The sequence below is a fragment of the Podarcis raffonei genome, chromosome W (genome assembly GCF_027172205.1).
Source record: "Podarcis raffonei isolate rPodRaf1 chromosome W, rPodRaf1.pri, whole genome shotgun sequence".
NCBI classification, from domain to species: domain Eukaryota; kingdom Metazoa; phylum Chordata; class Lepidosauria; order Squamata; family Lacertidae; genus Podarcis; species Podarcis raffonei.
In genome coordinates this window covers 8,824,113-8,839,520 of record NC_070620.1, presented here as the reverse complement: position 1 = coordinate 8,839,520, position 15,408 = coordinate 8,824,113, and the positions used below count along the sequence as shown (strand labels likewise).

The 15,408-nt window shown below is 40.7% G+C and overlaps 1 protein-coding gene across 9 annotated transcripts in view; it reads left to right on the top strand.

Annotated features, from left to right (window-relative positions):
- Window positions 1-15,408, top strand: part of LOC128406015 (far upstream element-binding protein 3-like) — a 332,867-nt gene that overhangs the window by 179,997 nt on the left and 137,462 nt on the right. For all 9 annotated transcript variants that reach the window (XM_053373066.1, XM_053373069.1, XM_053373070.1 and 6 more), the window contains 2 exons: window positions 422-524; window positions 9,235-9,335. In XM_053373066.1, the coding sequence (XP_053229041.1) occupies window positions 422-524; window positions 9,235-9,335 (204 nt within the window). The remainder of the gene's footprint in view (window positions 1-421; window positions 525-9,234; window positions 9,336-15,408) is intronic.

Sequence of the window (15,408 nt, the reverse complement as noted above, 5' to 3'; positions counted from 1 at the left end):
CCTGACACTCCTGGAGGAGGAAGAGGAGGCAGTATAGATTTACAACAGTGGTTTGCAGGAGGTCACAGCTGAGAGGCAGATGAGGGGAAAAGGTGGGAAATAATGGGAGAGGAGGAGCAGGCAGAGCCGGAGCAGCAGCTGTATGACAAGTTGTCACTAGAAAGCATTTCAGACCCACCATCTCCTGGAACCCGGTGAGTCTTAAAAGTAGGAGAGCAAAGAGCTCAAAGTGGCATCTGTAGAGGAGATGATGATGATGACAAATGAGGGAGTGGGAGAGAAGGGGGTGGAGATTCACTTGGGACAATTCCATTATCCAAGAGGCTGGGTTCTATAGCCTCTCTCTGTAGAATTTGAAATAAAAAAGGACTGTAATAAACTTTTCCTTGTCCCTCTTACTGCTTTTTTCTCTTCCTGGTAGGTCTCTGTGCCGAGGTTTGCCGTGGGAATCGTCATAGGAAGAAATGGGGAAATGATAAAGAAGATCCAGAATGATGCTGGTGTTAGGATTCAGTTTAAACCAGGTTTGTAGGCTGTTATCAAAAACAACGGTCTGTCTGATTTTGAGTGTACAACTCTCAGCTGGCAACCACTTTTTCTCTCCATCCTAAGAAAGCTGTCTTATATCAAACCTTTGGTATATTTAGCTCGATTAGTGTCTATACATTGACTGGCAACAGCTCCCCAGGGTTTCAGGCAGAGGGCATTCCCAGCCCGACCTGGAAATGCTGAGAATTGAACCTGGGACCTATGGCTTTCCCCCACTCACTAAAAAGAAAGCAAGATTCTTTCTTTAAACTAATAATAATAATAATAATAATAATAATAATAATAATAAATAAAATAAAAAAATAAAAATAAATGGTTTTAAGAAAATACAAAGGTTCAGGATAATAGTGCAATGCAGCTTACAAATCTTAGTAGTAGTAATTTATTTGTACCCCACCCATGTGATTGGGTTGCCCCAGCCCCTCTGGGTGGCTTCCAGCATATATAAAAACATAGTAAAACATCCAGTCTTCTGACCTGTGAACCTCAGTCTGTAGTGCAAAGTCCCCTTCAAATAGCGGGCTATGCGCTTCAGAGCTTTCCAATCCTGAACACTATGATTGTTGGCATTTCTGCTAAGCAGGTTAGTGGTTACAGCTATGTCAGGTCTTGAACATCTAGCAATGAAATTCAGTTTGCCTAGAATGCATCTGTACAGTGTGGTGTCAGAAAATGCTTCAGCAGCACAATCTACCTGGTAACCTGTCACCATCGGTGTGTCTGCTGGGTTTGTATCAACCAAATTCAGCCTGGTTAATAAATCAGCAATTTTCTGTGTTTCGCGTACCAGAAAATTACCTGCTTGGTCTTTCTCTGCATGCAAAGAAAGATAGTTGGATACCTCACCAAGATCCTTCATGTCAAAGTGCTCCCTCAGTTGAGCTAGGGTGCTTTGGTACAAAGCCTGATTCTTCCAAAACAAAAGCAAATTATCAACAAAACATAAACAGTACAGTTTGTTTTGCCCCTCTTTGACAAACACACAAGGATCAGCTTTGCCATGGTGAAAAGCTAGAGAAAGCAATGTCTCAGTGAATTTTATGTTCCAACACCTTGCACTCTGCTTGAGACCATATAAGGATTTCCGTAGTTTATAGACCATTCCCTTCTGTACCTCCACTCCATCAGGTGGAAGCATATACAGTTCCTCCCCCAAAAATCGCGTACAAAAAAGCTGTGTTCACATCATGATGAGAAACGTGTAGCTTCTCCTCTGCAGCAATCTTGAGCATTAGCCTAATGCTCTCATACTTGACGGTGGGTGAGTAGGTCTTGTGGTAATCCTGTCCCGGTACCTGTGAAAAACCTCTGGCGACCAATCTGGCTTTGTGCCTGACAACCTTGCCAGTCTGGTCTGTCTTGGCCTTAAAGACCCATTTGCTGCCAACTAGCCTCATTCCTTGGACTATTGGCACCATCTCCCAGGTTTGGTTCCTATTCAAGGAATCAACTTCAGCCTTCATGGCATTGAGCCATAGTTCATCATCCTTCGAGTCTAAAGACTGGATCTATTGGAAGCTTGATGGTTCCCACACCTTCTCTGAGCTACTAAGAACAGCAGTTGCTGTTTTAGCAAACTCATCAGCAAATCTCTTTGGAGGTTTGCCTTTCGTGGCCCTTTCAGATCTGCGTACTAGATGCAAGTCTTCTGCACTCATTTCCTCTTTTTTAGGAGAAAAGTGGCCAATGGTGAACAGTGGTTCTTCCAGTTCAGTGTCAGACGCATCAGATGGTCTGAGTGAGGCCTTTGCGCTCTTGTAGTCTGCTGTGTCATCACTGTCACTGACATCAGCAGCACCGCCACCCACTGAGCTGGAATCCAAACTCTGATCATCATCCTCAGCTTCCTCTGCTTCCTCATCATCTTCATCCTCTTGTGAGTGACTATGGAAAATTCCCACACACACCCCCCCCACTTAGGATTGTACTCAACACTATTTGTGAACCTAACGGACTTTGAGTCAGTCATGAATACCCTGTATGCACCTTTTTCGTACCCCATGAACAAACCATGTGCCCCACGCTTCCCAAGCTTGCTGCTCTGTGGGGTGTGTACCCACATGTCAGAACCAAAGATTCTCATGTGCTTGACGTAAGGTTTCTTACCAAACATCTTCTCATAGGGAGTACAACCAATAGGTGATGACAGTCTCCTGTTATAGGAGTAAACAAAAGTATTCAAAGACTCCGCCTAATATTTCTCAGGGAGATTGGCATCATGCAACAAGGTTTTTAGGCCTTGCAGCAAAGTTTGGCTTGCCCACTCGCAAAGCCCATTCTCCCACGGAGATCTGGGACCTGAGAGGTCATGCTGGAGTCCCTTCTCAGTCAGGAAAGCTTCAAACTTCTGAGAAGTGAATTCGCTGCCTCGATCAGAAAATAAACAACCAATGCATTTATTGTGAGCATTTTCCAACCAAACACAGAACGCCTTGAACCTAAGAAATTTTTTTCCTTCCAGTAGCACCTTAAAGACCAACTAAGTTAGTTCTTGGTATGAGCTTTCGTGAACTTTCGTGAACTTGGTATGAGCTTTCGTGAACTTCTTCAGATACCAAGTGTGCAAGTGTGCATGCACACGAAAGCTCATACCAAGAACTAACTTAGTTGGTCTTTAAGGTGCTACTGGAAGGAAAAAAAAATTTTTGTTTTGACTATGGCAGACCAACACGGCTACCTATCTGTAACTTGAACCTAAGAAACACTTCTGACTTTTGCTTGAGCATAAACACATGAATGTACCTAGAAAAAGAATCAATTAAAACCATGAAGTACCTTGCTGCACCCAAAGAGCAGCAAGAATTACAAGAATTACAAGAATTGACAGAATTACAAGCCTGGTAGATGAAGGGAACGCAGTGGATGTAGCCTACCTTGATTTCAGCAAGGCATTTGACAAGGTGCCCCATGATATTCTTGTAAAGAAGCTGGTAAAATGCGGTCTTGACTATGCTACCACTCAGTGGATTTGTAACTGGCTGACTGACCGAACCCAAAGGGTGCTCATCAATGGTTCCTCTTCATCCTGGAGAAGAGTGACTAGTGGGGTGCCACAGGGTTCTGTCTTGGGCCCGGTCTTATTCAACATCTTTATCAACGACTTGGATGATGGACTCAAGGGCATCCTGATCAAATTTGCAGATGACACCAAACTGGGAGGGGTGGCTAACACCCCAGAGGACAGGAACACACTTCAAAACGACCTTGACAGATTAGAGAACTGGGCCAAAACAAACAAGATGAATTTTAACAGGGAGAAATGTAAAGTATTGCACTTGGGCAAAAAAAATGAGAGGCACAAATACAAGATGGGTGACACCTGGCTTGAGAGCACTACATGTGAAAAGGATCTAGGAGTCTTGGTTGACCACAAACTTGACATGAGCCAACAGTGTGACGCGGCAGCTAAAAAAGCCAATGCAATTCTGGGCTGCATCAATAGGAGTATAGCATCTAGATCAAGGGAAGTAATAGTGCCACTGTATTCTGCTCTGGTCAGACCTCACCTGGAGTACTGTGTCCAGTTCTGGGCACCACAGTTCAAGAAGGACATTGACAAACTGGAACGTGTCCAGAGGAGGGCAACCAAAATGGTCAAAGGCCTGGAAACGATGCCTTATGAGGAACGGCTAAGGGAGCTGGGCATGTTTAGCCTGAAGAAGAGGAGGTTAAGGGGTGATATGATAGCCATGTTCAAATATATAAAAGGATGTCACATAGAGGAGGGAGAAAGGTTGTTTTCTGCTGCTCCAGAGAAGCGGACACGGAGCAATGGATACAAACTACAAGAAAGAAGATTCCACCTAAACATTAGGAAGAACTTCCTGACAGTAAGAGCTGTTCGACAGTGGAATTTGCTGCCAAGGAGTGTGGTGGAGTCTCCTTCTTTGGAGGTCTTTAAGCAGAGGCTTGACAACCATATGTCAGGAGTGCTCTGATGGTGTTTCCTGCTTGGCAGGGGGTTGGACTCGATGGCCCTTGTGGTCTCTTCCAACTCTATGATTCTATGATTCTATGATTCTATGAAAGAGGGCGCAAGTGGACCAACCAGGTCTGCGTGGACTAGCTGATAGGATTTGGAAGCCTGTCGGCTAGACACTTTGCCTTTGGGAGCAACCTTCACTTTGTTTTCTGCACAAGAGACACATTTGTGAAACTTACAGGGCTTTGTGGTTAAACCCTGAACCATCCCAGGCATCTTGGCAAGTGCCTGCCATGACATGTGACCAAATTTTCTGTGCTGTTTGTGAATACAACCTGAATTAAGAACTTTGTTAGTTGTGCAACACAAGATTCAACATTAGACACATCAACAGCTTTGTCATCATAAGTTATCAAGAACAAGTCATCTACAAACTTAGCATGCAAAATGTCCTCTTTGCCCTTCTTGATGATGCAAATGCCCTTCTTGAAGGAGATCTCAAAGTCTTGCTCAGTCAGCTGTGGGATGCTGAGCAAATTGTCTGCAGAATCTGGAACAAAAAGTACTTTGCTGATGGTGGTATGCAGACTTGCCAGTTTCACTGTCCCGACTCCTGCAGTTATCAAAGTCTTACCATCAGCCTGTTGAATTTCCCCATCCTGAGGCGTAAAGGAAATAAACAGGTGTCGATTTCCTTTTTTTTTAAAAAAAAAAAGATATTTATTAAGGTTTTCACAATATTACAAAATGAAAAAATGAAAAAATAAAAATGAAAAAACAGCAAATAAAAACAGTTAAAAACAATTCAATCTTTCCATTACTTATTTTTCATTTGCTTGTTTCCCGGACCTCCTCACGCCTCCCTTTTTTGTATTCCAATTCAATTCATTGGTTCAGCAAATCCTTTCATATATTATAACATTAAATTTTTACCTATTAATTATCCATTTTTTCATATTCCTTTATAACATTACAGCATAAAACCACTTCAGTTCAATCCAACATCATTCTAACATTCATTAATTTTGCAACATTTCTGTAAATAGTCTTTAAGTTTATTCCAATCTTCTTCCACCAACTCTTCTCCCTGGTCTCGGTACTATAAAAAACCCAAACTTGAAACTTAAGTCTTATTTTTACCAACTTCTCATAGCCATTATATTCTTACGTAATTCTTTACACATTTTTACTAGAGCCAAGTAATTTCATTCCAACATTTTTCTAACATTCATCGATTTTATAAAACAATCCTAGTAGTAGAAACAATCCCATCTTCATCCAGCATCCCTTCCTCCTGGTCCCGGGTTTTGTCAGTCCTTATTGTCCCATCGATCTAGCGCATTAACCTGGTAACCTTGTATCCGAGGCCCTTAAGTCTCTTCCATGTCCCTTCCGCAACTTCTCTTCATATTTATAACCGTATTTTCCCTTGTCTCCTGCTCGTTTCACTCGTGGGAACTCCAACTTAACAATGTTATTGACCCTTCTCGACTGATCAACCCCTTTTCCATAATCCACACTAAACTCCATGTGGTATTCAAGAACATGTTTCAAAACCCCTCCAAAATTAGGAGCCCCCACAACCCCAAACATCTCACGGCCCATTGCCAGACTTGAAAAGTCCAAACATCCCTGCATCGGGGGGTCTATCCAGCCCCCATTTCCAAGCCAAACCAAACTTTTTCTTTCCAAATCTGGCTTTTTCCAAGTTCATTTGTCAAATCCGAAAGCTCATGTTCCTGTTGGGCCACAGCTCCCTCCATCTCTGGCGCCCAAGATTCAGCAACATCCTCTTCCCTCATCTGTTCTGTCAGGGCACACTCCTGATTTAATTCCTGGGTGGGCTCCATATATTTTCCCACTGCCTGTTCAAAATTTCCCACTGCCTGTTTAAAATTTCTAATCGAATCAGTCATCAAATCCGTCTTTTCATGTAACTGTTCCAGTAGGGCATTTGTTTTATAGAAAGCACACAACAAAGCTTCTGAGTACATTGTCCTGCAAGGTCAGAAGTCTATTCCCACGATTGTAATCTGTAACAGCTGTAGGCTCCCCGAAATTGGTTACAGTTTCACAGTCTCCCTCTAGGGGGAAAACTTCTATTTGTTCTTCAGTCAGTCAGCAACACAAGCCTCAGATACGTTCCAAAACCCTTGCACACTCTGTCAGCAGAGTGTATAAATCATCCACAACGGAAGAGGCAGACAGAGAGAGTTGTGCAAGCATATGTACAGCATATATTCAGTGTATTCAGGAACAAAGGAAAACATGACTGCTTGCCTTCGTGTCCAGCAAAACAGCCACAGAGCAAAAGCAACATGTAACAGAAGTTCCCAGCGAGAGCTAGAAGTAAACAGGCATGTGATACACTAACATCATGCCAGTACCCTTTTAAGGTGGAATGGAACTATATCCTAACATCCCCTGGGCCCAGTTTTTTCATGGTGCCTTTTCTCTGGAGACCTCGTACCCTACCGCCACACGATACTTCACCCAGGACCAGTACGAAGGGCAGACCGCGTTGCCTGCTTCACTTGGCAGTATATTGCGAGTGAAACTGTGCTACTCCTGAGTCCCTCTGCCACCTGTGCCCAACGCGCCAAGGGAGAAACAAGCTGCAGCCAGGCTCTGGAGGCAGAGGGACTCGGGAGAGAGTCCAGAGGGAGAAACAAGCTGCATCGGTGAGGCGCTGATACAGCTTGTTTCTCCACTTCTTTAAACTGCTCAGCTGAGGAGTGAATGGCTGTCTTTGCCTCAGCCAAGCAGTTTTACGGAGCCCCCAACCTGCCACCAGCTCATACGAGCCGGCAGCGGCAGGGGTGGCTCCGTTAAAGTGCTCCCATCCACCCCCCAGCTGAGGGAGCCCCAATCCTTCTGCTCACGTGCAAGCTGGAGAAGGATGGGGTTGATCAGCTGGGGGTGCAAAGCTGCTTCCTCTTTGGCGCTGCCAGGTGCTGGGCTGAAACCGCCTCAGCAATTTCACCCTAATTCCTTGCAGTGCTGTGGTAGGAAGCAGGGTTTTGAATATCTCAATGTACCGCCGGATTGTGATGTTGGCCTGGCGATACATTACAATGTTGAAAACCTGACATTGTCCAGCAGTATTTGCAGTATAATAGTGATCAAACTATTAAATTGGAGACACATTTTTTTCTGTTTATTATTTCTGTTGCACTTTCCAGGGTATAAAATGCTTTTCAACACATATTTATGGTAATTGAATTTTACTGTTAGGTGTCGCATTCTTGAATGACACTTTTAAGGATATGTATAGTTAGGTTTATGGAAACTGAGTGACTACTTGGAACTGTCTCCTTCCTCCTCTTCCTCCTAGCAGAATGTTCAAACACTGTTGCTGGTACACCACCTTGAGCTCCTTGGAAGATGGAAGGTGGTCTATAAATGTAAGAAACAAAACAAATAAAGGACTTCTGTTTCTGCAATGGGGCTTTCTTCCCCTACTTCACAAGCACCTGAAATTGACGTGGGGAGGTGGCGGGATTGGAGTACCCACCACCTGTAGGACACTGTAAATCAATCCAAAGAAGCAGGGGCTTTAATTAAAGAATGTGTTTTGCATTTTAAAATAAAAGTATTAAATTACATAGTACAATAAAAACATTAATACAATTACAAAATAAGTGGCTAGTGCTTAGTGGGGCATTCCAGAGACTTTGCACTTGTTGTCAGAACATTGGAATACAGAAACGAATATTTTGCTTTCTGAACAATTGGGTGTGCTTTTCCTGAGAGAGGAGATTCTAGCTTAGAATATGCCTGGGGCAAGGGCAGACAAAGAGGTATATTTCAAGGTACTGGTTTAATTTTTTCTCCAGTGCCAGTTTGCATAGCCTTGAATTTGTCCTGTGGCTGTCCAGAAATGGTTGGGCAGCCCTTTTCATTGGAAGAATTTGCCCTTTAGAGTTTCTTGTTGCCACCATTAATATACTGCTTCCTCAGCTGTAGTCCTAGAGGCTTGTTGCTGCTGTTTTAATATTATTTTGATTTATTTTGTTTCTTTGTTAACAAAAACAAATTGCAAACATAAACATAAAAAGAAAACAAAGATTAAAAAATGTAAACAATAAAGCCTCACAGCCTGGAAGGACTAACTAACTAACTAATTAATACCCCACCCATCTGGCTGGGTTTCCCCAGACACTCTGGGCGGCTCCCAACATCATAATAATAATAATAATAATAATAATAATAATAATAATAATAATGAAAAAGCGATAAAAAAATAAAACATTAAAAACTTCCCTAATTAGGGCTGCCTTCAGATACCTTCTACAAGTCAGATAGTTGTTTATTTCCTTGACATCTGATGGGAGGGCGTTCCACAGATTGAGCACCACCAACGAGAAGGCCCTCTGCCTGATTCACTGTAACCTCACATCCCGCAGGGAGGGAACCACCAGAAGGCCCTTGGAGTGTCTGGGCTGAATGATGGGGGTGGAGACGCTCCCTCCAAAAGTGCAAAGATACTTAATTAGTAAACTATTAACACATACAAAGATTCCCTTTACAAATATTAAAGATTTATACAAAATTAAAGTATTTTCTATCTATGAGTTCCATCATTATTGAGAATAAGGGTTCTATATACTCTTAAATGATCTATATATTTGCATATCCTGATGACGATAAGTGATCATGTGCTTTGTTATTTTTTTCCCTTTTCATATGAGAGGTTTATACCTCCTGCCTTTCCCCCTCTGTGTTTGTATTTAATTTAGGGTCTGTCTCCTCTTGTTCCACAGATGATGGGATTAGTCCTGAAAGAGTCGCGCAGGTCGTTGGCCTTCCAGATCGGTGTCAGCACGCAGCCCAATTCATCAATGAGCTCATTCTCACAGTGCAGGTGGGTGGGGCAACCTCCATCCAGACTGTATAAAAACATGAGGAACTGCCTGAGTTTCCAGGGGAAGGGAATTAAGTCTTACAGACCTCTCTGCACATAACCCTTTAAGATTGTGGCACATAGATGGTAAATATATAAAGACTGTGCTAGCTGTTCTCTGTCTTCTACATAGCTGTGTTGGGAATAGGGGTGGACAAATCTTCCAATTTCTTTTCTCATTTTTCCAGTCTTCAGCTCATTAGTTTCGATCTTTTTAATGTCCTGATTATAAAATTCTTACTCCAAGGGTCAGGCCACTTCTCTTTGTCTAAAAAGATAACAGTGGTGTGATGTTTGGGGGCAGCCGTTTCAGAGTGGTCAAATCATTCTCGCTCCTCTGCATGCCACTGCTTTGGAGACAGACAACCGCCTCAAGCACCCACTGGATTTCCATGATAAACATGGCAGTCTTGACAGATAGTACAGCCAGCCCCCTCTCTTGTCAAAGCTGCCTTTTAGTTCCATTTGATTAATTGCTTAGCAATTTTGCATCCAGCTGTGGGGGACGCCTCTGCTCAGGTGCTCCTGCCCTCTCCCCCACACCCACCTGTGGTCAGGTGGAAGAATGGAAGCTCTCCTGTTTTTGCCAATTATTTTTTATTAAGTTTCAAATATTTTTAACAATTTACTGTATTTTTCGCTCTATAAGACGCACCAGACCATAAGACGCAGCTAGGTTTTGGAGGAGGAAAACGAGAAAAAAAATACTCTGAATCTCAGAAGCCAGAACAGCAAGAGGGATCACTGCGCAGCGAAAGCAGCAATCCCTCTTGCTGTTCTGGCTTCTGGGATAGCTGCACAGCCTGCATTCGCTCCATAAGACGCACACACATTTCCCCTTACTTTTTAGGAGGGAAAAAGTGAGTCTTATAGAGCAAAAAATATGGTAACTTCAAATTCCATACAAATTAAAAAGAACTTTTATAAGTTGAGTTCCAATCTTTCCTCCCTGGTGTTTCCATTCTCGCCCTTTCTTGCTGCATTATATAGCATACTTTTATCTATTACATTTTCCCTTCAATACAATTAATTATTCAGTTAATTTCCCCTTATTTCAATTCATTATCCATCCACTGCTATTTTGGATCTTGCTCACGCTTCCGTTAACTTTAGTATTTTCCAGATAGTCCGAAGAAGGCACCAATCTTCTTTAATTTATTTTCAATATTTTATTTTCAATATTTTAATCACTTAATTATATTGTATTGTTTGTCATGTTCACGCAAGTCACTGATTTTAAAAAGGCTCAGTCATGATTGATCCTTTTCCATCCTTTCTTCATTCTACGTTTGTGAGATTATGGCTGCTGTTGTTAAATATGACAGTATTTGATCCCCTTCTTCAAAACATTCATCCTCTATTGTCCTTGTAAGAAAAGCTTCTGAATTTCTGGGAATAAACACCTCAATCTACCTCTTAAATCCTTTCCTGAAGTCCTTTAACTTTTCCATGCAGCGACTCCCACTCCATCCATTTTGATAGTTCAGCTTTAAAATCCACAAATTAAGCCAAATTGTATCTGAGTCAGCATTGTTATGCAGATCATCATCCGCTGATTCAGTCAGATTCAACCATCTCTTGTTTACTCTTAGCCATATTCCCACAGCATAGCAGTCTGTTGTTGGCACCTTTCCAAACTTACTCTTCTCCCACAGAGTGCTTTACTTTTACCATGATAAAGTCAAAGACAGTTGTAATTGAAAATTTTAATATAGTTATCTTTATATTTTTATTTGACCTATAGTTAGATATTGACTCCGGATCTCCTCCCTGTTTAGGTATTAATGTTACGTAGGCTTCCTTCCATGAGTCTGGAATCTTTCCTTTATTAAGAATGTTGTTCATTACTTCAACCAGTAGGGCTGTTAGGATTTCCTCCATTTTTTTTTATAGAATTCTGCTGGGAGACCATCTGAGCCAGGTGTTTTCCCTAATTTAATTTTCTTGATTGCGTTCCTAATTTCTAATGTTATCGAAGAGTCTAGCGTTTGTATTTTTTATTTATTTATCTCTGTGATTTTCTGTTGGTGTTGGTAGTTGTCTACTTCTTTTGCATCTTTGTCTTTTTTATATACCGTATTTTTCACTCTATTGGACGCACCGGACCATAGGACGCACCAGACCATAGGAGGGGGAGAACAGGAAAAAAAAATTTTTTTTTCCTTCTTCTCCCCCTCTAAAACAAGGTGCGTTCTGTGCGTTCGAGGTGCATTCACCCGAAGCCTCCGGAGCCCAGCAAGAGTTCCTGCTGGGCTCTGGAGGCTTTGGGTTCCTTTCGACCTGCTCTTTGGGGCTGGCGGGGGGGGGGGAGCTGCTTTTCCCCACTGCCAGCCCCAAAGACCAGGTCGGGGAACAGCGGGAAGGCAGCGCTCCGCCTCCCTGCTGTCCCCCAAGCTTGTGGGGCTAGCGGTGGGGAGAAGCGCTGCTTTTCCCACCGCCAGCCTCCAAACCAGGTCGGGTTTGGAGGCTGCTATCCGCAAGCCTTGGGAGCCCAGCGGGAACTCCCACCCGGCTCCCAAGGCTTGCAGATATCTGCCCTAAGCCCGGGGCGCGCTGCGCAGCGCGCCCCTGGCTTCGGGATGCAGGCTGCTATCTGCAAGCCTTCGGAGCATGGCAGGCACTCCGAAGGCTTGCGGATAGCTTCCTGAAGCTTGGAGAGCGAGAGGGGTCGGTGCGCACCGACCCCTCTCGCTATCCAGGCTTCAGCGAAAGCCTGCATTCGCTCCATAGGACGCACACACATTTTCCCTTCATTTTCCCCCTTCATTCCTATAGAGCAAAAAATATGGTAAATTTTCATAATATTTTTTTAAAAATTGTATTATTACTTTTGTGTTTTTTTTAAAGAATATTTATTAGATTTTCCAATTTTTTAGACAAACAAACAAAAACAGAGCAAACAAAAACATTAAAAAAGACATAAGATTTATAAACCATACTTTTAAATAATAAATTTCTCAGACCTCCTCATACTTCTCCTCCTTGTATCCCAATTAAGGTTATTTGTTCAGCAAATCCTTCATTTAAAGCATTACAGCTTATAACATTAATTGTATTATTACTTTTGGATCATCTATAATTTTCTCTTCTATTTTTATTCTGTTTATTTGTCTTTGATTTTGCCTCTTTTTCAATTGCCACGCCAGATATCTTCCGGGTTTGTTGGCAAACTCAAAATTATTTTGTTTCCACATTTTCAAATTCCACTCTATTTCCTGTTCTATTTTGGACATACATTCTGTCCGTAATAACTTAATCTCTTTTTTGATTGTATCATTATTTGGTTGTTTGATTTGCTCTTTTTCTTTTTTCCTTATTTTTTCCATTAATTCTATTTTTTCCTTTTCGCTTTCCTTTTTTATTCTTGCACATTGTTGTATAAAGTATCCCCTGATCACTGCTTTATGTTTTTGTTCAATTCACAGTATTTTTCCAATGCATTTTTAGCTCCCTCGATAATATTTTTTCCTTTTTCAGTAATGAGTCATTCAATTTCCATCTATGTATTTCTGATTTCCAGTCTGGTTGTAGTTTTAACAGAACTGGATTGTGATCTGAGATTATTTTTGGTAAAATCTGTGATTCTTCAATCTTTCTAAGCAAATCTAACGAAACCCAGATGGCATCTCTCCTACTAGCTGTTTTGTTTGGTTCAGAGAAGTACGTGTATTCTCTCTCAAATCTATGTTTGTATCTCCATGAGTCCTTTAGATCTAGAATTGCTATCATCTTTGCAAATGAAGAAGGTAATTTTCCATGTCCTTTACCGATCTATCTGTGGATCTGTTGCTCCATTAAGATCTTCAAGCAGTATTATTTTATCTTTTACATATTCCAACAGCTTTTTTTCTAGTTTCTTATAAAATACTGTTTTTTTTCCATTCGGCGCATATATCCCTACTATTATGATGTTTTCTCCTTGACTTTTAATCTTTACAATCACTATTCTCCTTTTGGGGTCAGAAAATAAAAACTCTGGCTCTAACACAGGTCTGACATAAATCACTACTTTTTTTTTACTTTATCTGCAGCAATGAATTCTTTTCCTAATTTGGGGTTGATTAATACTCTTCTATGTTCGTTTGTGACATGTTTCCTGCAAACAAGTAACATAATTCATTTGTTTAGTCAGAATATGTGCTATTTTCTTTTTTTATCATTTAAATCCATTAACATTCCAAGACAAAAAATTTAAGTTCATCTTTATTCGTTAAAATGTGTTATAACACGAAGTTTATTTACAATTTTTATTTTTGGCAATTCAATATGTTGTTTCTGTGAGGTTTCTCTGAACCGTGATCTGAATTTGTGTTTTTTGGATTCTTTGGGCTGGACTCTTTTTCTGTAAGGTGTATATCGCTCCCTAATTCATTTTTATATGTTCTATAAAAATTTTCTGCATCTTCCACTGTTTCCAATCTTCTTCTTTTCCCTTTAAAGTTGAAGGAGATTCCTTCCGGAAACTCCCATTTAAAAAATATTGATTTCATTTTTAGGGCTCTTGTCAGGAATTGGTATTTCTCTCTCTTTTTCAGCAAACAAGGGGGATCTCTTTCAAAATTATAATTTCCTCTCCTCCAATTTTGAACAGTTTTTTCCCTTCTTTGCGGTAGTATCCTGTTCCTTAGTATATTTGATGTAAACATAATTAGACAGTCCCCTGGCCATTTATTCATCTTTGCTTTCCTAGAATTTACTCTAAATATACTTTCTGTACTTTCTGCAATTTCATTTTCTTTTATTTCTAACCAGTTGGCTAATTATTTTATAATAGTGTTTTGCACATTCTCTTCCAAATTCTCTAGGACACCACGTATCCTCAGAGTTATTTCTTTAGTTTGCATTTGAAGGATGGATAGTGCATCCCATGTTGCTTCCTGAGTGACTTTAAAGTCATCATTTTCCTTTTAAACCTTATCCCATTCTTTTTTACTTTCTCTTAGATCTTTGGATGATTTCTTAGAAAATTCTTCTAAATGTTGTGTTTTTGCTTTAAGCCCCTGAACAGTTTTTGTTAGCTCTTTCTTTTCCTCTGCAAATTCCTTTACTTGTCCTTTTAGTTCCATAATTGATTTAGTGTTCTCATCTCCCCCCCCCATCTTGTCTGATTTGTCATCTAATCCTTTCACTTTGCTATTCATTTCCAACTTAAGGTCATTAAATTATTTCTTCATTTCCCCTTTATTGTTCTTCAAACTTAATATAAGATCTCTCAGATCCATTTCTTGTTCGAGTCCAGAATTCCTTCTGCCTTGCTGATTGTAAATAGGACCAATATTATATTTTTTGTTTGATGACATGTGGTCTTCTTATTTTTTCTTTGGCTCTTGTAGGGTTTTGAATTTAAATTTGATTGATTGGTTATCTATTTTTCTTCTAGATGAGGTATTTTGCCCCAGATGACAATTAACATATGAAGTTACAAACTTAAACAACCAATTTCCTCTTCCCCACCAAGTTTTTTACACAACACATCAAAATGTCAATTAACACATAAAAATGCAGAACTACAAGTCAGCCTACTCACTCCCATCCACTATTCCCCCTGAATTATTGGTTAAATCTATTAATCTGAAAAATAATTCCAAATTCTTTATATACCAATTCTTATCATCGTTTGGGTTCAAGTGCAAGTTTAATATAAAATGCTATGCCACGTCTGTTTGTATTGCCTGCTGAAATGAAATCCATCCCTACTTTTTTATTGATCAGAATTCTTTGGGGTTTTTTGCTACATGTGTTTCCTGAAGGCTAATTATATCTAAGTTCTGTTTGAGAATTACATGTTCAAGCCTATTTCTTTTTACCTTGTTACTCAGCCCTTTCACATTCCAATTTAGGAGTTTAAGATTTGCCATTGTCAATTTTATTTTTAAAAATCTGTTTCTCCCCCTACTGCCCCCAGTTGTTCCAGTGCCTCCTTTTGCTGTTCTAAGGGACTTTTCTATTTTGCCCCTTCTCTAAGTTCAAAGTCTCTTCCATGTACTTCCAGAAACTCATGGGCCTGACTTTCAGTTACCAATCTATATCTCTT